This window comes from Macrosteles quadrilineatus, unplaced genomic scaffold (assembly GCF_028750875.1).
Source record: "Macrosteles quadrilineatus isolate MER2022 unplaced genomic scaffold, UCM_ALF_1.0 Scaffold_2__2_contigs__length_208266976, whole genome shotgun sequence".
NCBI lineage: Eukaryota > Metazoa > Arthropoda > Insecta > Hemiptera > Cicadellidae > Macrosteles > Macrosteles quadrilineatus.
Genome location: NW_026542595.1, coordinates 26612286 through 26638043, shown reverse-complemented (window position 1 = coordinate 26638043; position 25758 = coordinate 26612286). Strand labels below are relative to the sequence as shown.

Genomic DNA, 25758 nt, shown 5'->3' with positions numbered 1-25758 from the left:
TACAGTGCAGTGTTAGTGGTGATGCTTCAGAGCGTCAAAGGCTGATACAGTGTGAGTAACAACAGTGAGTGGTTGTGGTTGTCTAGGAATGAGTAGCCCATGTGTCTGACTCCACATCACTCAGGTCACCGACACTAGAGCGATCATCATCCTCATCCGACTCATCCACCACCTCCGCCCCGGGGAAGATGTAACGGTTTGGCTGCAGATAAAAGAACGAGTTTTCTGAAAAAAAGGATAAAATTACATAAAGATAGTTATTAAAGTTATTCCCACCAGAATGTTTTAACAATAGTAATGCCAGAATTGTGTGGAACATAAGAGCTGTAACTTAACTATTTCTATAACAAAATTTTCACACAATCTCCTTAAGTTTGGATCATGCTGAAAAACATAGAACCAAAGTACTTATTCATTTTGTAATCTAAAACACAACAAATTTTATGTTGAGATGAGAAAATGTTAAGTCAACATATAATTAACTAAGAATAAACTTAGTTTACTTTTATTAAAGGAAAGGCTCTAGGCCGGGATTTTGATTTATAGAATGAAGGGATAGAAGCTAGCTTATCTTACACGAAGAACAGGAACGTCATAAAACAGTGGATTTATTTCAAAACTATCCTTGCCTGAGGGAATGCTTCGTCTGGCAATTACATTGACAGGAATACCAAAGACGCAGCTTATAATTAATCATAAAGGCAAAGACTTGAATAACGAAGAATAAAATCAGCTTTGGTCTTATGAAAGAGAAAAAAGTCTACAAGATTTATATAGAAAGATTACAACGTAAAGAAGTCCCAAAAGAGTGGTGATGGAGCAGGTGACGTAGCTTAAAACTAGCGGCTATTTACTGGTGGCTAGTGGTTATAATGTGAACCCTGCAGATCCGCTGGCTGCTGGCGATATTTACAAGCGGCTGGTTAGTTGGCTGCTAAACAGCCCAGTGTGACCGAGGCTTTACAATTGATTTCACACTGTCTAATGCTACTTACCAGGCAGCCGCTGAGCCAGTGAGATGTTTCCATCACTCTCTACACTCATGTGTCGCTCAGCCGAGTGACTGCTGTTGCTACCGTCTCCTATCCCACTGTCTCGTGTAGAGTCCATACTTAGATGACGTCTAGTCACCAGGCAGCGCTCTCCCTCCCCCACCCCCTCATCTGTGTCTACCTCCCCCTCCACTGCCATCACCTCTCCCTCTGACTTGGCTTGTCCCTCCGACCTGCACAAGTCCGCAGTATCTGGCAGGTCCATTTCATGGTCCATGGTCTCATGTCTGTCTACTGACATCTCTGCCTCCTCACCTTCACAATAGTAGCCACACCTACAACAGTAACACATTGAAAGGGTAAGCTACCTAAACTCTATCCCTCTAGCCACTTGGGTTTCCTTTCAAATATAGTATCTTTGATGTTAGAACAATTATTTAAGTACAATAGACTCTCGCTCATCCGGATCGGCCTTGTCCGGACTCCCGGTAGTCCGGATCAGCAATCGTGATTTTTTTAGCGGCACAGTACAGTAGAAGTCCGATTATCCAAGCGAAACGGGACAGGGACTACCTTGAATAAGAAAAAAAATCGGATAACACGGCGGTAAAAATTATTACCGGTGAAAGTGCATATGCCCGGGCTATCATTACTGTGGACCTGGAACAAAATTCGGCCGAAACAATTATTACCGGTGGAAGTGCATATGCCCGGGCTATCATTACTGTGGACCTGGAACAAAATTCGGCCGAAACAAAATTATTACCGGTGGAAGTGCATATGCCCGGGCTATCATTACTGTGGACCTGGAACAAAATTCGGCCGAAAAGATTATTACTGATGGAAGTGAATATCCCCCGGGCTATCATTACTGTGGACCTGGAACAAAATTTGGCTGTAAAGATTATTACCGGTGGAAGTGCATATCCCCCGGGCTATCATTACTGTGGACCTGGAACAAAATTCACCCGTAAAGATTATTACCGGTGGAAGTGCATATGACCGGCTATCATTACTGTGGACCTGGAACTAAATTGAAAAAAATTGCTATATACAGTACTGTGTATTTGCTCGACTCTCGATAGTCCGGATTTTTCGTAATCCAGACCGGACGTCCACCACATTAGTCCGGATGAGCGAGAGTCTACTGTACCTATAACCAGCAGTGAGCGACTCTTTGTGACTTTAAAATCCGTGATATATTTTATATATAGTTGATAAGGATGAAAACTATTATTCTCATTAACCCTAGGACTGCCCTGGCCTGTTAAATGCAAATTGCTCGGTGCCCTGGCAATTTTGGCCATTTTGCAGAGGTTTTTTTTTAACAGTTTGCAGTGCCCAAAGTACTATTGATAACCATATTCATACTTGTTTTGTCCAGAAAAGAAACCTTGGAGATTTTTAATAAAACAAAATATCAGGAATCCCTGTTGGTAGTTTTTTTGCAAAATGTAAAAAAATATAAAAAAATGCAAATTTTTGTACCAGAATTACAGGGGGAAATACGGAAATTGGGGAAGATCAACAAATTTATGCTGAACATTTTAAACATAAAAATATAATCAGAAGTATACAATTTATATACAAAAGTTGTTATACAGTGGAACCTTAATAAATCAAACCTCAGTGATTCAAAGTCCTTGATAAATCAAATTTTTAAAATTCCCCTTGAACTTCTCTATCTATTGCAAATGTTAATTTTACCTCTACAATTCAAATATTTCACGAGAAACACCTTTATAATTCAAAGTTTTATGGTATTTTTTGTCGTAAAAGTACCTCTATAAATCAAAGTTTTAGTCCAAAAACCTCTATGATTCAAAATCGTGCAACTGCCGCACCTCTACAAGTCGAAGTATTAGCAAGAAATGCTCTATTAATCAAAGTTGTATGGAATTCGTTATGGTTAAAAACATCGATACTGTACTTTACTGCGCCGTATTTCGTGTTTCGACAGGAAATCCAACTTCCGCTCCTGATGCAATCTATCTCACTCAGTCATGGGCGAGTTCTGAAAGTGCGTGTACTCGAGTAGTTTAGATACATTGTCTCCTTTGTTTTAGAGTGTTTAGTGCTAGTGAGTATTTTTAGCCAATATGGCAAAACGTTTGTGCAAGACCCTACCTACAAGGATAAGTTAAAAGTTATCGAAGCAGTAGAAAAAGGTGACAAGAAAAGATTTGAAATCTCTATACAGTTTGGTATACCGGCCAACACTTTTTTACCATTTTTAAAAACTGAGATTGTTTTTAAAAGAATAACGAGAGTGCTAGTGTGGACGATCATTTGTGTATGGCATGGACGGAAAAAATACCCGATCTAACAAAGGGCTACAAACCAGACGACATATTCAATGCGAACGAAACTGGACTTTATTATCAGTGCTTACCGGATAAAACATTAGCGTTCAAAGGAGACTCATGCCATGGAGGCAAAAATAGTAAGGAGAGAGTTACAGTGCTAGGTACTTGGTGCAAACCAAACTGGATCCGTTAAACTCAAACCACTAGTGATTGGGAAGGCCAAAAACCCACATTGCTTCAAAGGTGTAAAAAGTTTCCTGCTGGACTACACTTCAAACCCTAAATCTTCGATGAAATCAGAAATTTTGTGAGTCTATGATACGTGAGTCTAGTTTATGTGAGTCATGACAAAACATCTGCCCGTGCCGTGTCGTGTGTGGAACTAGTTCCCGAATTTATGTTTATCGTCTTCGTCTGTCAATGTCTCGTGTTTTATTTATTTAAATGTTAGTGTTTTTGTGTGTTTATAAAACTCGCCGATCCCGCAAGAGTGACAAAAAGAGCCTGATGATGAGGTTAAAACCTTGAAAACGGTTGCTTAATACAACAATTGTAGGATCACCGACAGAAACAGGTAATCTTATACAATTTTAATATTCTAAGGTAATATCTTATTCCCTAGGGAAATTCTCTTAAGATTGAGGTTATGATAAGGTAAATCAAATTATGACAGAAGCCATTACTATATATAAGGAAATGTAAAAAGTTAGATTGATTTGCTTACATTATTTTTATGTAAATGTGTTAGGTATACAACTGTGATTGTTTACCTAGATGGTGGTGGGAGCAACTGAGGTGCCTCCGACAGGGGAGTTTCCATCCAACACACCTCGGTCCAGTCTCCTCCCAGCCTAAACAACATATAGTCATACATCAGACAATACAATCATAAACATGGAATTTAAAACTTGTATGACTTGTGGCTATTAAACAACCTCTCTTGAGTTCCCATGATTAATTGATAAATACAGTAGTAAAATAATATCTTCAACTATTTATAGAACTAGTCATCCATGTCACCAGATTTAGAACCAAAATGGACGTACTTGAATTGAGCTGTTCACTTAGTACCGAAAAAATCCAAAAGATAGTGTTGGTGTATCTTCTTGGGTCTTAATTTTACGACACAACCACATTTTTTCAGTTGTAGATGTTGGCGAACCTGATTGTATCCAAGATTTGGCTATGTTGTCAGCCTTAGATTTGTGATTGTTTTGCTCGCCAGCTGACTAACCTGATTTCACTAATTTGCGTACTTCTGAAATTGATCGTTTCCTGAACAGTGATGATGAACTTGGTTGTGATAAAGATGTCAGTGAGGAAGACAAAATCATTACAATATCAGTACACCAATTTAATACCGTTGGTTACAATGACGATGAAAGTAGTGGTGATGAAGCAAATTTTGATTTTCAAATCAGTGATGATTGGATTGAAGATGTTTGTTTATATTCAAACAATGAGGAAAATTGTAGGCCTACTCTACTACCTTAGCTATCACCCAAAATGAGATGTAGTAAGGTAAGACAAAATTTGTTTTCTTTGTTATTAATGTGTGTTAAAATGTGATATTTCTATGTGGGGAATCAATTGAACTGTGTGATAATAATCGTTTGGTGTCTGGATTAATCTTGGAATTTATAAATAAAGTTTACTTTTAAAAAAAATTGTTTTTAAATTTATACTTTTTATATTTTTTTTATTTTACACTTTTATCATCTAATTAGCACTTTTATTTTCAGACACTTTTATCCTGAATAAAATAGCGAATGAATTATTTATTTATCACTTGATTTTATATTTCTATAATAATTAAAGTAAGTCTACAAATTCGGTAAAATTAATTGCTGACCGAGGATACTGCAGGTAGCGCATTAATTCCTACCCCAATGGGTTGTCAGTGCCCAGGTAGATGGATAGTGGGTCAGGAGACACGTTCCATTATACGTTCCAGAGTAGCATATAATATAAGATATTGCATCTTACTCAGGCCCACAGTTTGCATGAGATACGCTATGGGCCTGAGAGATAATTGTACCCGCCTCCACTCATTCACTCTGGGGGGTTCCTCTTGCTAAACCTTAACTACCAATAAACCTTATGTAATCTATAAACACTAAAATGTATTTATTTTGCTCATATACACTCACATCTGTCATATGGTCTAGCAATCTATGGGGGCACTAGTGCACAAAACCTAGATAAAATACTTAAACTTCAAAAAAAGGCTTTGCGAATAATGTTAAACCTGGAACCTAAAACATCTGTAAGAAACTACTTTTCACAATTAGATATACTAACTGTCTATGACCAGTATATTTTAGAATGCATTATCTCTGCCAAAAATAACATTCATAATTATGTGTTTCGCAAAGATATACACGTATATAACACAAGAAACAGAGATCAAATAGATATACCCCGGCATAACCTCACTTTTTTCTCAAAGAAAGCAACACAAATCGGATGTAAATTTCTTAATAAATTACCATCAAATCTGAAAACTAATATACACACAAAGGGATTTAGGAAATTAGTAAGAAAATATCTCCAAGATAAAACTTGTTATTCTATAGAAGATTTCTTTTTATAGCTCTATTAATCCATCCTATAATCAAGCTTATTTGCTACCAGCAAACTAGAGCTGGTTGTAGGTATATATTTACAAAAACGATTTCAATGATAAAGAAGAAAAAAATACAAATTGCAAGATCTAGTGACTGGTGAGCGAATTTAATAAATTTGTCTTTAGCCTTTTGTTATGTAGGACTAACTAACCAAAAGAGTAAAAAATGTTTTAACTACATTCATAAATACACAGCATTAATAAAGGATTGTATTGCATAGATTTAGCAATGTATGTAAATAAAATAATGTTAAAATAAGAAACATAATGTACTTGTTAGTTCTTATTTCTGTGACTCTATTCATGTATGTAAATACAGTTTGAATAAAGATGATTTGATTTGATTTGATTTGAACCTGTTAACCTTTTACGCCCCTGCAACCGGGCCAAACAGGCTCATTCATTAAAGCGGCCCTGATCTAACTGTTACATCTATTATCTCAGTAACAGAAACTAAGGGAGAATTAAGTCGAGCACTCAGAGATTTACTCATTCAACTAGGCTACAGTGGGTCACACACATGGAATGTCTTACTTCAGTATCCAAAAGTCAATGAAAGCATTCACACAACTGAGTTGGTTCATCTCTCAACAATACTTACATACGGCAAATCTCATCTATGATAATGTCACTATCTCCATAAAGTTCTACATCAAAGTTGAGGTGAGGCAGGCGTTCTCGATTAATTAAGATCTGTGGAACGTTGCTTGGAATAGAACCTAAAACAAACATTGCTTTAAGTAAACTTCATCATACCTAATAATCATTACACAGTATTCTTGATGATGAAATTAACACTGCACTCTTAACGGCATTAACTTGATATGCTGCAGAAAGATAATCTAAACTACAAAAAAACTCCTTATTTTTAAAATACCCCGCCGCAGCAAACCTGCAGACCAAACGAATTCCCATTTTCCTTATTTGATTTTCAATAATATTAGGTTTAACGAGTAGGGTACCTAGGTTTGGTGCTACAAGGAAACTAATAAAATGTGTTTTTTTAGGAAAACATTAATAGCTGAGTATAAAATAAATAGATTTGCCAAGTTTCATCAAAATCAAAATATATCCATAAACAAGCAAACTACAACAGTTTACTTAAATACCATAAAAAAATAACATGGGAATTTTAAAATTACAATTTTTTTTATTTTCTAAACCATACAAAAACACTTCAATTTACTAATTTTTTTTAAGCTCTTCAAAATGGTCTAGAGAGAAATTGGGAAATGTTGTTTTGAAGGTAAAAAATTAGAAAACCCTATTTTTACCATTAAACCCCCCGTAAAACCGTGTTCCCAAGGTCCAATCATGCTGGTTCGCAAACTCGTTTGAATAAACGTTGGTTTACTTGTTCGTACCAAATTTCATCGAAATCGGATCATTTTTGCTCGAGTTATCGTGCTAACGGACACACATACATTATATATACATTGAAGAAGAATTTGAACGGATGGTGTTTTTGGCCTCTGGGGACCAATTGGTCCCGGGTCCAGAGCTTACCACGAGACCTATGGTAATAGCTTAATCCCTATATGGGAAATTCGCTAAAAGGATGTCTCAATTCCCAATACTGGACGTTGGTATTAGTATCGGGAATTGATCCGAGTAAATTAGCGTGATTTGAATATTACCGCTAATGCGGTGATTGTGCATGATGACGATGACTTTATCGTTACGGCGGGAGATGGTGATGATGTCAACCTGGCTGCGGAAGATATTCATTATTTTGCCGCTATCACGGAAAATGACCTTCCTGCGCGGAAGATGTTCATTCTGAGATTACGGAAGACAATTATGACGTTTCCGTGACCGCGGGAGATGATGATGACGTCTACATGGCCGCAGGCGATGTTTAATGATTTTGCCGCCATTTTCATGATTGAGGTCTCAAATTGAAGGCATGCAAGAAAAGATTTAACATCAAGCATCGGCATTACCTACTGTATTACTCTACCAAAAAACATAATTTGATTCATTTTCAAATTCTTACTTAAATTTAAGATGTATTTCACCAGTTATAACTATATAAACCTATATATTTAGGTCTAAGAACCTTCAGAGAAATACCAGCTTTAATTTAAGCTATTAGTTATTCAAATCGGACAATTTAAAGCAAACGCAAGGTGAACAACCAACATACAAATTATTTTGGTAAGGCTTTTCTATGATTAAAAATCAATAGCTCCAGTATTTTTCATGTTTTTTATATGTTTTAGACTCAAAATATTCAGTAAATTATAGGCTTTAATTTGAGCTATTGATCGTTTGAATTAGTTAAGCTCAAGATACTGTATTACACAATCCAAAATCATAAATTTGATTATTTCTTGGATATTACAATTATTTTAACGCTGCGGAGCAGCATGGGTCCTCTAGTTATGAATGAACTTAGTTTTGCTGATGATAAAGTGTGTACTCACTTGGTATGAGGGCGACCGGCCTTACTTTCAACGAGGACCCGATCACAATGAGCAAGTCACACAGATCTTTGTCCTTAGCCATTGCAGTGTGGAAGCTCTCTGGTAATCCTTCACCAAAGAACACAATGTCTGGCTTCATAACTCCTCGAGATATATCTGAATCATCATAAACAACAAATGATAACTACGGTATACAAGTTACACTTTTCCCAGATACATATTTATGTGATTGTTACTGAGGCTAATATAGCCTAATATTAGCTAATATAGGCTAATATATATTATGTGATTCATGGCTAATATATGCCTAATATGTAAAATACTAGTATAAAATGATTTTTAACTCTTAATGATGCGAGTTCTGAAGATATTTTGGTAAAAGGGTGACCGAAAAAAGCCAGATGTTTTTAAATATTCGTTTTTGTGTAGATTATAACTTTTGTTACATTAAAATGTTCGTAAACTCTTGCCATCCAAGAAATACACTATTTACTAAAAATAGTTGGATACACTTGTCAGATGCTCTTTACTTATGGAAAACAATGCAAGTCAGGTGGTGTCCGCTTTCATTTATGCAGGGTTCAAAATTTTTCTTAAATTCTTCCATATTACACACTAGCATTTCATGATCACCATTAATTGTCACCACTCCCATGTAGCACAGATGGTTGGGCCAACGTTGGTAAATTGTGGGACAGTTGGTCGATGGTTGGTTGGAGTTTCCACAACCAACCAACCGTTGTCCAACTGTATATCTCGTAGTTAGGCCAACCAATATTTTACAACTGTGGACCAACATTGGTTCATTGTTAATTAAATATATTAATATGCATTGCTGGGTATCATACATCAAGCCAACCGTTTCCAACCGTTTTTCCCTCCGTTGGACCAACAAAAGATACTTTTGTTAAAACGATGGTCCATAGTTGAGTTTACACGACTTTCATTCTCTGGATCTAGCTTTCACAACATAATAATAATAATAACATTAATAATGGATGTATTATTTAACTAATATTCTTTAACTTATTTGCAACAATTTAAGGGGAAAGATTAATTAATCATATAACAGTCAATTATAATAACATAAATAATCCAACGGTAATTAAATAATCTATATTCAAATACCAGTCCTCTCTAACTCCCAAAATACCCCCGCCGCAGCAAACCTGCAGACTAAGCGAATTTCCATTTGCCTGATTGGATTTACACTAAAATGTCTCCTTAAATCACATTCATTCCCTATTTAAATAGAATCAGTTTAACACATAGGTACTTAGGTTTGCTGCAACAGGGAGGGTAAAAGTGTTTTTTATGTAAAATGTTAATAGTTACTAAGAAATAAAAACATTTTCCAAATTTGGACAAAATGTGTTAATAAACAAGCAAACCACAACAGTTTACTTATTCTCCATAAGAATAACATTGGAATTTTAAATTAACAATTTTTTGGAATTTTCTCCGTAACCATTAGGCGCATTATAACGCCTCAATATACTAAATTATTTGTTTTTTTAAGCTCTACAAAATAGTTTGGAAAGAAATTGCAAAATTTTATGTTTTTTGGGTCAAAAATTGGAAAAACCCATTTTTACCCCATAAAAGCCCCCAAAAACCCCCGTTCCCATGGTCCGATCATGCTGGTTCGCGAACTCGTTCGAATAAACGTAGGTTTACACGTTTGTACCAAATTTCATCAAAATCGGATCATTTTTGCTCGAGTTATCGCGCTAACGGACACATATATAAATATATATATATATATGAATTTGAACGGATGGTGTTTTTGGCCTCTAGGGACCTCAAAACGAAAAAAAAAAAAATCGGTCCCGGGTCCAGGTCTTACCATGAGTACTACGGTAATAGCTTATTCCCTATATGGGAAATTCGCTAAAAACAATTCAACTACTTGATGCCTAAACAGATTAACAGAATGATATTATATACCATAGTATCAAAAATGTTTTAAGTATTGCGACCATTGAAACTGTCGGCTATACTCTTTCACCACTTGAAAACTCTCTAGATCAACAATCACAGATAGCTCAGTGGTAAGGTATGAAGCTCATAAGACGAAGGTGTCAGGTTCAAGACCTGCCTGGGCCAAAAAAATTTTGTTCTAGCTTTTTTCAAAATTTGTTTTTATGAACTATTTAATCAATTTACTCAACTAATAATTATGCTTTTCATACTAAATCTATACTTATTTTCTTTATTATTTTGTGTGAAATAAAACGGTTGGTTGGATATCAGTTGTGTTATGGTTAGTTGGCCATCAGTATTTTTGGATGGTTGGACCATTGTGGACAATGGTTGATTGGAAAACAGTTAAAAGAGGTGACATTTATACCGATGGCCAACTGTGTGGCTCCACAATTTACCAACGTTGGCCCAACCATCTGTGCTACATGGGCTACTCCCTGGTAAATCGTGTCCATAAGATCCACCAGTGATCTGGGTTTGTGAGTGCGGACCCGAAATTTGTGAATTACCCGAAGAAAAAATGCACACAGGCTCAAATTTGGTGACCTTAGGGCCACAGAATATCAAAAACTTGAATTAACTCTTCTTAGAAACATAGCACACACCCCGGCTATTGAGTACTGTGAAGTGAACCTGATGGATCTTGTTGAAAATAAACATAAGTATAGTTTATAAAACGTTGCTGTCTCACCTGAGCCTTAAAAAAAAAAGTGTGGGAGCATATCAACACAGGAATTTGGCATCCTAAAAGTTTTTTTTGGACAAGCCTCAGGTACTTTTTTTTGGATGGATTAATTCGTCTTCAAATTTGTTAAATTTGTCAAACCACCTGTTAATTAATTGCATTTTGGCTGGAAATGATATGGCGTCCAAAATAAAAGTCAATTAAGAAAAATTGCTGCGCTGCATGATACCAAGGCCACACTGAAAAAACAGGCCGTAATGCTAGTTAAGCATGACGTCACGATAGAAGACGGCTATGACACAATGTTTGCCGTTTGGGATCAGCTGCTTGTTTTAACCTTTCCTTGGAAAATAAATAAATGAATCCCCCCGTCACAAAAATATCAAAAGCAGGAAACGTCGTAAAATGTAGTTTGTTGTCTTCGGAGCAGAAATTTGGTTGTTCAAATTGTTTATTATTCTTGATTTGAAAATGCATAACATTGTTTTTTTTATTAGCTCTTAGTTTATCTAGAACAGTTTCAAAGAACGATAAATTTACCTCACCAGTGTACCTACCAACCTGACAAAATCGCCAGCGACGCCAGTACGCTTTTTCGACAAAAATGTTTAAGCAGTGTTGTCTCCAGTATTACCAATAAACCTCCTTTGTTTTAAAAACTAAAAATGCTATTTATTACCTGTGTATAAACATCTACTAATGTTTATACACATACTTTTAATAAACATCTAAAATAGTAGGCTATATTTAAAGAAATTAACAACATAAAAATGTTAAAATATATGATTTATTGATGACAATAGAATTAATTAAATGTTTACGAACACTGCTTATGAGCTAAGTTTTTCAATTTTCCTTCTTTTGTTTTTTGACTTAGTTTTATCATTTCTTCTCATGACAGATCGTTTATCTGTGTTCTTAGAGTTTTCCTCTGTAACTTTTTTACGATAATTATTGAGTAAGATATTACTGAAATGAAAAACACATTTATTTATAAGTAGGCCGAAAACTGTATCACATTCAGTGCATTTTTCATTTTGAAAAATGTCTAGTGCATTTACCATAACATTTATTATTAAACCCCTGTGGAAATTACAATTTAAAAAATCTTGTTCGTATCTCTCTCCAATAAGAGTGCAAAACACCTTGAATGTTCTTACTACAGTAGAGTCCCGCGAACTCGGCACTCGATAACCCGGCAGTCTGGATAACTCGGCCATCACCTGGCTCAGAAAATTAGTGATATTTTGAGTCCGAGTTAAACATGGACTCAAGCCAGCTCAAATCAAATCACTCACAACTCGTACCAAAGGATTTTTTGTACTATATCTGATTACTTAATACTGACTTGTAATACAAAAAAAGGAGGTTAAAAAGCTTAAAAATTGTATTGTCCTTATTTTTAACCCTAGTTCCCGATAACCTGGCATTTCACAAACTCAGCACCCTTCCAGTCCACATTACGCCGAGTTTGCGGGACTCTACTGTAATATGTTAATGATAGTATCTGACGGGTACTTCAGTCCTCCCCTGTCTATTATATTGAAATAGTGATTTCGCTCTTGGGGAATTACATGAGATGAAATGCTGTTACTTGAAACAAGCTTATTCCTACACGTTTCACATGTAACATATTTACCAACAGTTTTACATATATAACCACCAATGTATGCTAATCCTAACAAAGTTTGATCACAAACACTAATTTCATTAGCCTCTATTAACACATTTTCAAACAGCTTAATGTCTTCAACTCTGCTTAGAGAGATGTAATCAATGTCCGTGTCTGGCATCTCAAAGTTAAACATTTCACTAAGAGGTACACAATTGTACAGAGAGGAATAAGCCTTTATCATGCTAATAGCTTTTAGCTTCTTTTCAGATTCAAGAATTTGTTGAACACTTATATTATAGCAAGCTCCACTCATTAATCTATATTGTCCAAACCGTTCTTCCAAATCATCGGTTTGAAATTTCCCTAATAATATATAGTGATATTGTAATTCATTTTTTAAGTATATTACAATATCAATCAAAGCTTGTAATGTATGACTTAGAGCAAGTTGTGTCTGATCGGTTAGTTTGCCGTAGTTCTTAGAATTTGCCTTTGACAAATATTGAATCCCCTGAAAAGACATGTCTTTCCATTTGTTCACCCAATTGAGAAAAACTTTTAAGTATGAAATGGTGTCATCATTTATATTGAAAATAGCGTCTTGATTTGGGTCCCTAAACCTATCCCCTTTGAAAACGTGTTTAACGTTTACTATTTTCCACCATTTTAAAATAGTCTGTAAAAACATTATTGTCCCGTTGTATTCATCTGTTTGTTTTTCCCTACTTTTTTCCTGAAGAGCAGCAATATTTTTTTCGTCAAAAAGCCTACAACAAAGGTTAACATTCTGACGTTCTAAAGAAGTAGGAAACAACACCTTTTTGCTCAACGCAGGAGCAAGTTTAATAACATTACCTTCCTCTTCTCTGTATAATAGTTTTAGATGGGATACACACGCAAACAGTTTATTGTCTGATGATAAATCATCCAATTCAGGAACGATAAAGGTCTGATTAGAGTCAGTTTGGTTAATCCAATTATTTCTTATACATTTAAATATGTGTACAGTATCGAAGAGAACAAATATTGTTTGATGTTCGTCATATGGGTTCTTAAAACATGTCTTCAAACTACCTCCACACAACAACTGAAACATTGATCTATTTACACTGTTATTGTCTGAAATAATGCTAAATACTTTATATCCTATTTCAGTTAACATTTTTAAAATTTCCAACACTGTCTTATGTAAATAGGGAGTTGACAAGTTTTTACAGGGAAATAAGCCTACGATTTCCTTACTTTTCTTAAGAATACTGGAGATCATAAATGTTTGAACAGTAGTAGCAAGAGTCACATTACTTTCATCTGGGTTGGAATTTAAAGCGAGGCCTTCCAGTTTACCTCCTCGGTAACTCAACTCCGGTTTGACATAAACTTCGTCTAATAAAAGATTACACAGCCGTTCATCATCACTTAACAAATCAACTTTTTTTCTCAGATACTTCCAATGGGAACTGTCTATCCCAGATGTCCCCATGCCAAGCTTAGAAGTGAATGTTTTTAGGTAGACAGGATGAGGCATCGTTAAAAAATTTGATTGCCTAATTTTCTTGTAAGCACCAGGAAATGAGAAAAATATAGATGCAAACCACGCGAGTAACGTTGAGCCGTCGGATATTTTCCTGCTCACAGCTAATTTTAGTTGTTGTTTGCAAAACATTAATTTGTCCGTGATTTTATTGTCCTCAAATCTGTCTGCAATGTCGTCAATTAAGCGATTGATCTCATTTAAGTTGCTTTCAATGCTTACTTTAAAATCAGGCGCCAATTCAAAAATAAATGTAACCACACTAAGTAGTTGGGACCAATTGTTGATATTCCCATTCCACACTATATTTTTTAGCGATTGGTTGTCATTAATAATAATCCCATTTTTGAACGATCTTATTTTCAATTTGTTATCTATTACCACACAAGATTCAATTTTGGGTGTGTCATCTTCCGTTGATATCACTTGAAAAATATGTACGCTTTCTTTATTAAAAGTCGTAAACACATTTTCGTTAGTAATTTTAAATTTATAATTCCAATTAGCTTTGAGTTCGTTGAAGTTATTAATAGTATCTTCCGCTTCTTTGGTGATTATCTCATTCTCATTTTGGATTGCAATCGCTTGTGGATCATTTCGTGGAATAGGTAGTTCTGTGGCTGAACTAGAAGTCACATTCTGGAAACGACTAGGATAGGCATCTTGTGTCAATTTTACCCGATCGCATTTGACATTACAAATGGAACCGTCGGGTCGAGTAAAGGTAACTTCTCGCTCAACAAACTTGTCGTCGAAATGTAATATACACACTGAGGAGCTCTTAGATGGAGTGAAGTCTGTTCGGGGAATTGCGTCCAACCACTTCTGTTTAAGATTCTTGTCTTTTGGAAATTTTAATGTTGATACATGTAAAGATGTTCGGTTGGAATAATTACTAAAACACCCAGGAACACAACATGTAGAAGGCATAACTACTCAAATAAAAATGAAATAAAATACAAATAACTAAAATAAGCATATACATTACTAGCTTATTGACATTTTTGGCCTGTTGTCTCGTCTGATTAAGGTTATATTTTTGTTTTCCATGAAAATATTAAAACAAGCAGCTGATCCCAAACGGCAAACATTGCGTCATAGCCGTCTTCTATCGTGACGTCATGCTTAACTAGCATTACGGCCTGTTTTTTCAGTGTGGCCTTGATGATACGCTTGTAATTTCACATATTTATACGAATTATAGCGAACACACCATATTGTACCGTCTGATACTCCATGACAGACACCCCCCCCCACCCCCCCCTCCTCGGGACATTAACTCTGACGTGTATACTATCCGTTTAAAGAACATCCGGATCCTTTCGGCCACCCTGTATATTTGAGGTGACGCACATATTCTTTAAAATAATTTATGTTTAACCACATATATTTCAGCAATACAGGCGGAATGCTTTTACAATTGAGCATAAGGAGATTTTGGGACTTCAAAGTGGCAATTACTATCCACTAAAAACCCCAACAGATTCAAAAATATCCAGGTTGGAACTTTGCGTTATTGCTTGAGTGCCAGGGGTCTACTAGGCAGCCCTAACTCCATATATCAATTTTATAACATTAAAGTTAGCTCTATATTTTGAATCTCTTTGATGAGTTACCTGAGTTGGCAGGACACACGGGGCATTGAGGTATTTTCTGTTGAAAAACATCTTTGCGTATGTAATCGGCTGTCACTTTGTGTCCACATACTGTACAGGAGGCTGTGGCAAATGATCCTGGAACAATGACAAAAAATAGCACTTTTTTATTTTTAGATAATTTTCTAATTTTTAGATAATTTTGCTAAAGACTACAAATTGTCAAAAAATTGTTATAAAAAAATGTAGTGCTGTAAGGGCCTTGTTCTGGGTTTGTAAATACACTGTGGAATAAACAACAGATTTCAATACAGATTGGTTATTGTGTATTTTTTAATTTTGCACAATAGGCCTACATATTCTAGTATATTATGCTCTTAGCTTGGAACTATTTTACACACTTGCCCACTTGCAGCATTATCAAGTAGCTGAAGCCATTAATGTTTGGCAGGGACAGAAACCTACACTCTACCATTTGACCAGCTCGACACCTGGCTAATAGCTAGTGAGTAATACATGTTATTAATGTGAGGAGAGGGGCAATTTCCTGCTTTGCACACTTGACTTTAAATTTGTATTGTGCCAACAAAATCTAGATATTTAAGTTCTGAAAATGGTAATGAAATCTGCAAATTGAGTGTTTGATACTTTTGTCAAAAGTCTATAATCATGATCTTAGTAGCTTATTTGCTAAAACAACTTATTAAAACGTGATTTCTTACCGTGACACTCCACAACGTTGTTTATGCCAGCAACTTGCTCCAGTGTGTCGATATTCTGAGTATAATTTCTCAATAATTTCTTGTGTCGCTCCAGCATTTTGATGAATCTGTCGACAAACAAACACTTGTAACCAACAAAGATAAATACATTCCGTACAATTAAACCTAACATTGATGGTTAAAATTAGGATCTATAAATTACAATGCAGCAGAAACCATTAAACAATGTAACAATTTATTTGTTGAGATTACTTACCGGTGACAAGGGGAAGGTTTGAACTGTCCTGGATAGATCTCTCGGGCAAATTTGAAGAAGGGCCTTGGATCTTGTCTGAAGAAGTTGATGTCAAACATGGCTTGTGGGTCTGGTAGGTTGGGGAAATCAACAGCCAAACGAGAGTAAATACCATCACGACTACGAAAGTCTGGAATGCCACACGATACTGACACCTGCAAGAGATACAATCTAATTACATCAACTCCTCTAGAATACCAATGTTATCAAGGTTTGATTGACAAAAAAAAACATTCTTTTGTTAAAAACATTCTTTTGTTAAATAAATTTATATAATTTCACCCAATTAACTATGGATATTTTTTACTCACCCCAGCACCAGTAAGCACAATTATCCTAGAACAGGTGTTGAGCAGATGAATGACATCATTGAGAGAGTTGATATGCCTCAGTCTCTGTCTGCGAGGTGGCTCACTCAACATGCCAATAATGATCTGTCAACAAACCACACACAAACCTTTAAAAAATTCCCTGGACATTAAGTGTTATTCGAGTTTAGATTTGTTGAAACTTATATCAAATTACCTTTTTGTTTGGAAATGTAATTCAAATACTAGAACTACTAACTAACTTAAGTCTGTTTGGCGCCATAGCTGTTACACCATCAGAACTGACACAGCTATCTAAAGCTGTTATATTATGTCTTAATTATTGTATGGTGTGCCAATGTTGTCAGAATAAATTTGTATGGAAGCAAAGCAATGGATATTTGCATTATAAGAGCTATATCAAACCAATTAATTGATTTTTAGTTGGAAATTATTTATTTATTAGATTATGAACAAATCAGAGACCTAACATTTTTTCAGACCGATGGATTGAACAGTAAAAAGTAAACTAAATAGTGATGTAGGCCTACTGGGATGGGATTCTGACCTTCCACAATGTGAGATCATCAACCTGTGTTGGCACATGTGACGGGTCTCCCATCATCTGGTTGAGGAGAGTTCTGGGGTTCACTCCATTCAGCATCTGCTTTTGTACCCAGCTTATGGGACCTGAAACAGGTAGAAGCTTACTTTGCCAGAAATTACATATACAAGGACTACAATGAATGATATTTATGAATCCAATAAATAGCATTACCACTGAACCCAGGGTGTCCAGCAAGCCAATGGATAAAAACATATATATCTAATAAGTACTACTCGTCGCTTAAAAAGTGTTAAAAGAACCATCAGAAATTTAAAGAAAAATTGATAACAAAGTACAAACATGAAAATAAACCAACAAAGAATATCTATTTAGACTAGCACACAAGTACAGCATGTCCTACATAGGCAATTGTTCAAAACCGTCCTGGTCCTATTTAAACCTCACATACAATACACAGACTTATACCCGGCCATCAAGAGTCACTTATGATCCCTGGATTCCCTATTGGGACGGACACTTTGTTGTACACAAATTCCAATGATAAAGTTACAAGCAACAGAATTCAGAGGTTGGTTGAGACAAGTTATAGCCTACTTGGGAATGGCTTCATTTTTAAACTGTATCTCTTAACAGACCCTATAATGAACACTCTATTTTAACGGCAATCCCACTATTCTTGCAATAGCGGCTGCTACTTTTAGGTGGCTGTTATTCAGAATTGTTTTTGTAATTTTAACAGATCCCAATGTGCATCAGTGTACATTGTAAAAAAACTATGAGCAAGGATCAAATAAAATAAAATACAGTAATCTTTATTCAAGCTGTACATACATAGATGAATAGAGTCACAGAAACAAAAATACTAACAAGTACATTATGTTTCTTATTTACATGATTTCATTTACATACATTGCTAAATCTCTTCAATACAATTCTTTGTTAATGGTGTGTATTTAATATGAATTTAGTTTTTAATATTTTTTTACACTTTTGTTTGATTACATAACAAAAGGGCTAAAGACAAGTTTATTAAATTCCCTCACCAGTCACCAGATCTTGCAATTTATAATTTTTGTTCTTTAGTTTTTGTAGATACTGATAAATACCTACAACTGACTTTAGTGCTGGTAGCAAATAACTTGATTATTGGATGGATTAATAGTAGGGATGGACAGTCCAGAAATTTTGGGAAATTTTCAGGAAAAAAATAGGCTATTCCAGATTTTTGGGACGGAATTAGATTTGATTCGGGAATTTCTCGGGACGGGATTCTATTTACATCACTCCATGACCGCGAGTCATACTGAGCATCGCGCCGTGACCGCGGAGTCATACCCATTATCACGCCGTGACCACGAATCATACCAACGATCACGCCGTGACCGCGGAGTAATAATACCGGTGATCCCGCCGTGACCACGGAGTCATACCGACGATCACTCCGTGACCGCAGGTCATACCGACGATCACACCGTGACCGCGAGTCATACTGACCATCACGCCGTGACCGCGGAGTCATACCGACGATCACGCCGTGACCACGGAGTCATACTGATGATCACTTCATGACCGCGAGTCATACTGACCATCGCGTCGTGACCGCGGAGTCATACAGATTATCACGCCGTGACCGCGAGTCATACCAACTATCACGCCGTGACTGCAGAGTCATAATACCGGTGATCCCGCCGTGACCGCGGAGTCATACCGACTATCACGCCGTGACCGCGGAGTCAAACCGACGATCGTGACGTCACCGCGGAGTCATACTGACAATCACACCGTGATCGTGAGTCACAAGTTTCTATACATGTAAATCTTTACTCATTTTTTTTTTTTATAGATCAGTGCCACAAATGGTAAAAATTTATTTTGTTTGTCTTTTTTGGTAACTGTAATACTCAAGATGTTCTTTTTATGCACAGGAAAAAATCTCGTCCCGTCCCGAAAATCAGGAAGGAAATAATAATCCCGTTACGTCCCGTCCCAAACTAAAAATTCAATCCCGTCCATCCCTAATTAATAGAGCAATAAAAAGAAATCTTCTATAGAATAACAAGTTTTATCTTGGAGATATTTTCTTACTAATTTCTTAAATCCCTTTGTGTGTATATTAGTTTTCAGATTTGATGGTAATTTGTTAAGAAATTTACATCCGATTTGTGTCGCTTTCTTTGAGAAAAAAAAGAGAGGTTATGCCGGGATATGTCTATTTGATCTCTTATTTCTTGTATTATATGTGTGTATATCTTTGCAACCCATACTTATGAATATTATTTTTGACAGAGATAATGCATTCTAATATATACTGGTCATAGAGTTGGTATATCTATTATCTAGTTGTGAAAAGTGGTTTCTTACAGATGTTTTAGGTTCCAAGTTTAACGTTTACAGTAATCTAGGTCTGTTGTTGATGCTGTAAATGCATTGAAATACACATGGTAGGGAAAGGACTTCAACTGAAAGCAATGAAATGCTTGTTTTTGTGTGTAGTGTCTGTTTAAAATTACAATAATATTGTCACAAATACTTATTAACCGATGAACATGAGGCAAAAATTACAAGTCTTTGTTGACTCACCAGCAATAGGTTTCCATTCTTGTCCACTTATATCTGAGAGTCCACTAAGATCTGACAAGTTGCTGACAGTAGAAGAAACGTCATCGTCATCTTCAATGCTACAAATACACATATTTCAATTTGCGCACTTGTCCTCCAACAACTTAAAACTTGTAAGAAAAATCTTATCCTTCCTGTTGATAGTTTCTTGCTTGTCAAATTTGACAGAAAAATCTACTTGCAGTGAGCTTATATACCAAGAGCTTTTCCATGAACTTTTCATAAGGCAAAAACATTTTTTGTTGGCAGATAAAAAAATTTTCAACCCAGAATAGGCCTAAGCACATTTATAGAGCAAGAGCTGATATTTGCTCACTGACCATAACTAGCAGTGGTGAAAACCACCTGAAAGACATGGGGTTACATTATGAATAGCCCATAAACTTAATATTAATTTAATTAAAAATCTCTTTAAGTTAAGGGGAAGCAGCGACTCACCCCAATCGCTGCCACTGCATTTGATGTCATATTTGTAAGAATAGTTTATCGGTATCTTAATTATTGTCAAACAAGTAGGCTATCTACAGGAATAATTCAAATTTTATTAATAATAGCCTATGGTTGATTTAATTATGCATGATGTAGGTAATGAATTTACTTTACAGTAGTTTATGTATTACAATGAAAAACAATAATATTTTAATAGTAACTAAAGACTAACATTGATGGGCTTAATATAATCAGTAGTAGTATTGTAGTACAGCACTACTGATTACTTGGAAACGTGTCCTTTAAACCCCATTCTTAAATTTATTTTAACTTCATCACATTTTTTGCAAAGCTATCAGTACCTTTTAAAGATAAAAGTTCAATTTTACCCTAACCAAGCTTAAGCTTACTAACCCAGCATCTTGTGACTGATGGTGGTTATTAAGCGTCGGATCAAAATTTGTATCAGTGTTTAGTTCCTCTTGATGTGGTGTCTTCCTCTTTAGTTCAGAGCTAAAGCCAGCATCGCCTGAAATATTTTTCAAATAATTTTATGTGCAAATTGGGGCTATAAATAAAAAACATAGGTAGGCCTACCTAAGGAAAACTACAACCTTTCCTGAAGAAGAGGTAGAATACAAAATATAACAACGAAAACAGTCTATAGAGCCACAGAATTCTCTAAGATCGAGGCCAGGGGTAGGCCTACTCTTAAAACGTAGGCTACCGTACATGGAAATTGCTCATAGAACTAAAAAATAAACTGAATATAACTGGCAGCTCGCTACTGCTTCTTGTCACAAACAAGTTTCATAAATAATGAGTCTTAACAAAACAAACACAGAACATGTACAGTAGAATCTGTGATTGTAAAGAGTCCAAAAATGGCCACCATCCACAAAACCTGTGAGGCATATCATGTGGTCTTAGAGACCCCGATAATCGTCTCCCGTAGTCATGGAAAAACTTGTGATCGGCTTTTAGGTTATGGCCGGGGCTTCAGATTCACGGAGGTTTTGGTTAATTCCTGGAATTATCCAGGAACTTATATTTAATCAGTGGCGTAAATGTAACACCCGCAACACCCGCAGTGCGGGGGGCGCCAAAGTCCAGGTGGCGCCGAGGTCCGACTGTCACCGCTCACCGTAATGGCGGAAAAAGGTGAACTTGTTTTCGTGACCGCAGGAGACGAAGATGATATCTTCAAGATGGAAGAAGATATTCATAACTTAATTTTGCCACAATCGCAGAAAAAGATGAGGTTTCCGTGACCGCGGGAGACGAAGATGATGACTTCGAGGCCGAAGAAGAAATTCATAATTTTGCCGTAATTGCATAAAAAAAATTACGTCTTTTCCATGACTGCGGGAGACGAACATGATGTTTACAAGACCGAAGAAGATATTCAAGATTTTTGCACCATTGTCGATAAAGGTGACGTTTCCCACAAGAGAGGATGGTCAAGTTTACAACATGAATGCAGGATTTATTCAATATTTGGCTGCAGTCATGAAAAATAATTACGATGTTTCTATGACTGAGGGAGACAATGAAAAAACTACCACAAATTTTTTGATTTTACTGCAATCACGTCTTTTTCTGAGATTAATGAATATAAAATATTTAAGATTGTAATAAATTATTAGGTACCTGTATCAATTTTGTAATGGCATTGCGATTGGATTAGGCCTGGAAATTAAATGACTGTTTTAAGCACAGGTCACACTACGAATCTTACTAATATTATAAATGTGAAAGTTTGTGTGTTTGTTTGTTTGTTTGTTTGTGTGTTTGAAGTTCAATCACGCAAAAACCACTGGACGGATTGGGCTGAAATTTGGCATGATGATAGCTTACATTCCCGACTAACATATAGGCATATTCTTATCTCAAAAATCCTTTCGGGCTCCGCCCCAGTGGCTCTGTAATTCCCCATGTTAACCTTATGAGTATTCATATTTAAAGGGAATTAAAGAATTTAGTCAGCTGTTTCAACTAAAAAGGTTGGTTCTATGATATGGAAAAGCATTAAAAAGTTACAAGATTTACCAACAGGGTGCAGCACTATATTTTTTTTCATTTACGAAAACAGCTAATTTGAACTAAGCAGCAACAAAGAACTGTGATTCACAATTAGAACTGTCAAAGTAGGATTGTTTACAGTTATGTTTATGTTTTTCATTTAATGAATAATTTGTGATATTTTGCGAATTGTTGATAATTTATTTTTCTCTATTGTTTAGGTGAAGTGGTAGAACATTATGGCTATGGTAGATGTGTAATTAGCCTACTATAGAATACTGTAAATTTAAAAAAGCAAATTTTATCAAACTGTGTCCTCCCTTATTGTAAACGCAAAGCTTGAGTATAACTGCAATAAGCATTTAATACTTATTCGAACCCCGTACGAAGGACGGGTACTCTGCTAGTACCTAATGAATACTATTGTCGGGACCATGTAAGTTTGCAGTTGGTGGCAGAAAATCACAAGACGAGGCTAGTGCAACGATGCCACATCACCCATTGACAACACTAATAAAATATACAAAGCTATATTTTCAAATCAGTTGGTATTGTTAGATTTGGCAACACCACACCGTTCTCATTGGTTCGTTGAAAACCATATGGTAAATAGGCTCCTCCCTCAACTGCAAACTTATGTGGTCCCGACAATAGGTGATTTGGATGTGTGAGAAAGAACAGCTGTGAGGTTTTGCAACAACTCACTGTAAGCTGCTTCGTTGACGTTCCTACTTCTTTGAAGAAGTCACACAAGCATGCATAGTTTTGGAATAAATAAAATCCCCCGACCACTTAAGCTCAGACATTCCTATTCTACGTTTCTAGGTTCCTACATCATATTGAGAGACCGGGGGGGGGGGGGGGCAGTTTTCCAGTCACGGACACTCAAATTTAGTTGTCAAACAGTCCTAATCTAACCTAACCTAACCAACCAAACTTCCTGTAACATTTTGAAAACCAAAAATGTTTTATATTCACCACATGCATTTTCTATTATCAAACGGAATTAGTCGAATTAAAATTAAAATTACAGGTAATTATTTAGATGAGGGTGACCAAGCGTTCTATAGTATATTTCCAAGAACAATTTCCAAATTACATAGCATGATTTGTCTAGGGGGGGTGTATTCCAGTCGCGGACACGGCTTCCATATTGGTTAGTTAGAAGATTTTGTGACGTCACGTTTCACCTGGGGGGGTAACTTAGTTTTCCGGGGGATAGTATTCCGCATCCCCGTTTGGTCAACTAACTAGCCTAAACAAGGGCCAAATTATTAATGGGCCTAGGGGTGCTAAAATGGCCCTGGCAAAATATTATTGACACCTTAAGTTAAGTTGATGAACTTTCCCAATTTCATAAAATTTTACAGCCTAACTTAGGCCTAATTATGAATTTAATTAAATTATTTGAAAAACTTGGGTAGAAACATAAGACTTTGTTAGGGTACAGTTTCTTATTAGGCTATATTCTTATTATTTCTTATTATAATTGGGCTACGCTAATATTGATTGAAACTATAGATTCGATTAGCAGATATTTTATAATAGCCTAGATATATTTTAAAATATCAATTAGGCCTATTAATCAATTTTTTCAATTCGATAGTTTCAATCAATATTAGCATAGCCCAGTTAAGAAACTGTACCCGGAGTAAGTTATAAAGCTATTGTTTCATCTTTGGTTATATCATAGATAAAACATACTCCCTTATCTAAGGGGTAGAACCTGAGTTATGCTTCATAGCTCTTGGAAAAGTTAAGTTAATAAACGTCAAGTTCTGTTTTTGAGTTGGCAAACCTTCTACAAAAAAATCAACTTCCTCTTTGAAATTGACCCCGCCTCCTAGAAGCAGAAGCTACTAGAAAAATCAATAATAAGGACTTACGCCATCTTGAACACGAGAACAGCTAACAAGTTTCTCTAAATATTTAGAAATACTTACAATTTTGTGACTGCTCTGGTACTTTAAAACTTGCACTGAAGGACACATCATCCATACCACTTGATCTACTGCACAAAACATCGGAATTATCTAATTTAAAACGTTTCGGTGGAGACGAATAGCTAGGCTCTTGAATGTCCGACGCCATTTTCCACCACAGTGACATGACGTTGGCGGATATGACAAAATATGGGGCTTACAAAGAGGAACCAATGAATATGGCACATATAGGTTGTACTATGTAATCTTTGGTTGTACTATAAAACTAGGTGTACAATCACGCACAATGCAGTTGTCCCTATCAAATTGAAATTCAAAATATCCTTTATTCATATAAGTACAACTAGATAACCTGTTGCTCGAAATCGAGCAAAACTGCAACTTGTAGTAAAATAATGAAGAACAAAAACATAAACAGCAAAACCTCAATCATAGAGTCACTCAAAATTAATTTCTATGACTGATTATAGAAATGTGAAAAATATTGTGTTGTAAAAAATTATAAAAATAATTTACAATACAATGTTTAAATATAGATCTATTCTCATACTGCTTTGGTTATCTCTGATGTGCTGTAGGCGGGTGCCCTCTATGAGAACGTAGATGCAACCACAGATTGTAAAGTGAGCTTTTCAGACGTGATTGGTCTTTTTTAGGCGTGTTTAAATTAGGTCCCTCAAACAAAGTCTCCGGTTGGGAACATAAGAGTGGATTTAACGACATCTAGAACGGATTCACGTTTAACTTTTTGAAAATAAAGAAAAAACAAAAATCTAAGATTTATTTGGCCAAGTGGTGCTTCTGTTTTCAGCCTTAAAATAGCTGTGACATCTATACAGGTAGCATTATTGTAGCGAGGGAAGTCACTTATTTTGTATCTTACTATGCACATAAGAATCTAACTTGACTCCTCGAAGCTCTCGTCCCTACAAATTTCTGTCACAGTGTTAAAAGATCGGGCAAATGAGTTGGCATTGTGACCCTATTTCCGGCATATTTTTTCATTGCATTTTTTGTTTGAATTGTTTAACATGCACTGTTGGGTCCCAGTGCCAACGTCGTACTTAGATCTATGCGTATTCAGGATCATGAT

General features: G+C 35.8%; 1 protein-coding gene across 1 annotated transcript; it reads right to left on the bottom strand.

The window, feature by feature from the left end:
- LOC128986305 (NAD-dependent protein deacetylase sirtuin-1) lies at positions 1 to 24814 on the bottom strand. The gene is made up of 13 exons (XM_054406600.1): positions 24666 to 24814; positions 21115 to 21229; positions 20233 to 20330; positions 17653 to 17774; positions 17088 to 17210; positions 16738 to 16931; positions 16482 to 16588; positions 15781 to 15897; positions 8351 to 8506; positions 6526 to 6643; positions 4069 to 4149; positions 996 to 1327; positions 1 to 225 (listed from the first exon to the last, which is right to left on the bottom strand). The coding sequence occupies exons 1-13, from the start codon at positions 24811 to 24813 to the stop codon at positions 83 to 85; spliced, it is 1854 nt and encodes a 617-aa protein (XP_054262575.1). The 5' UTR covers position 24814; the 3' UTR covers positions 1 to 82.
- Between the last annotated feature and the right edge of the window lie 944 nt (positions 24815 to 25758).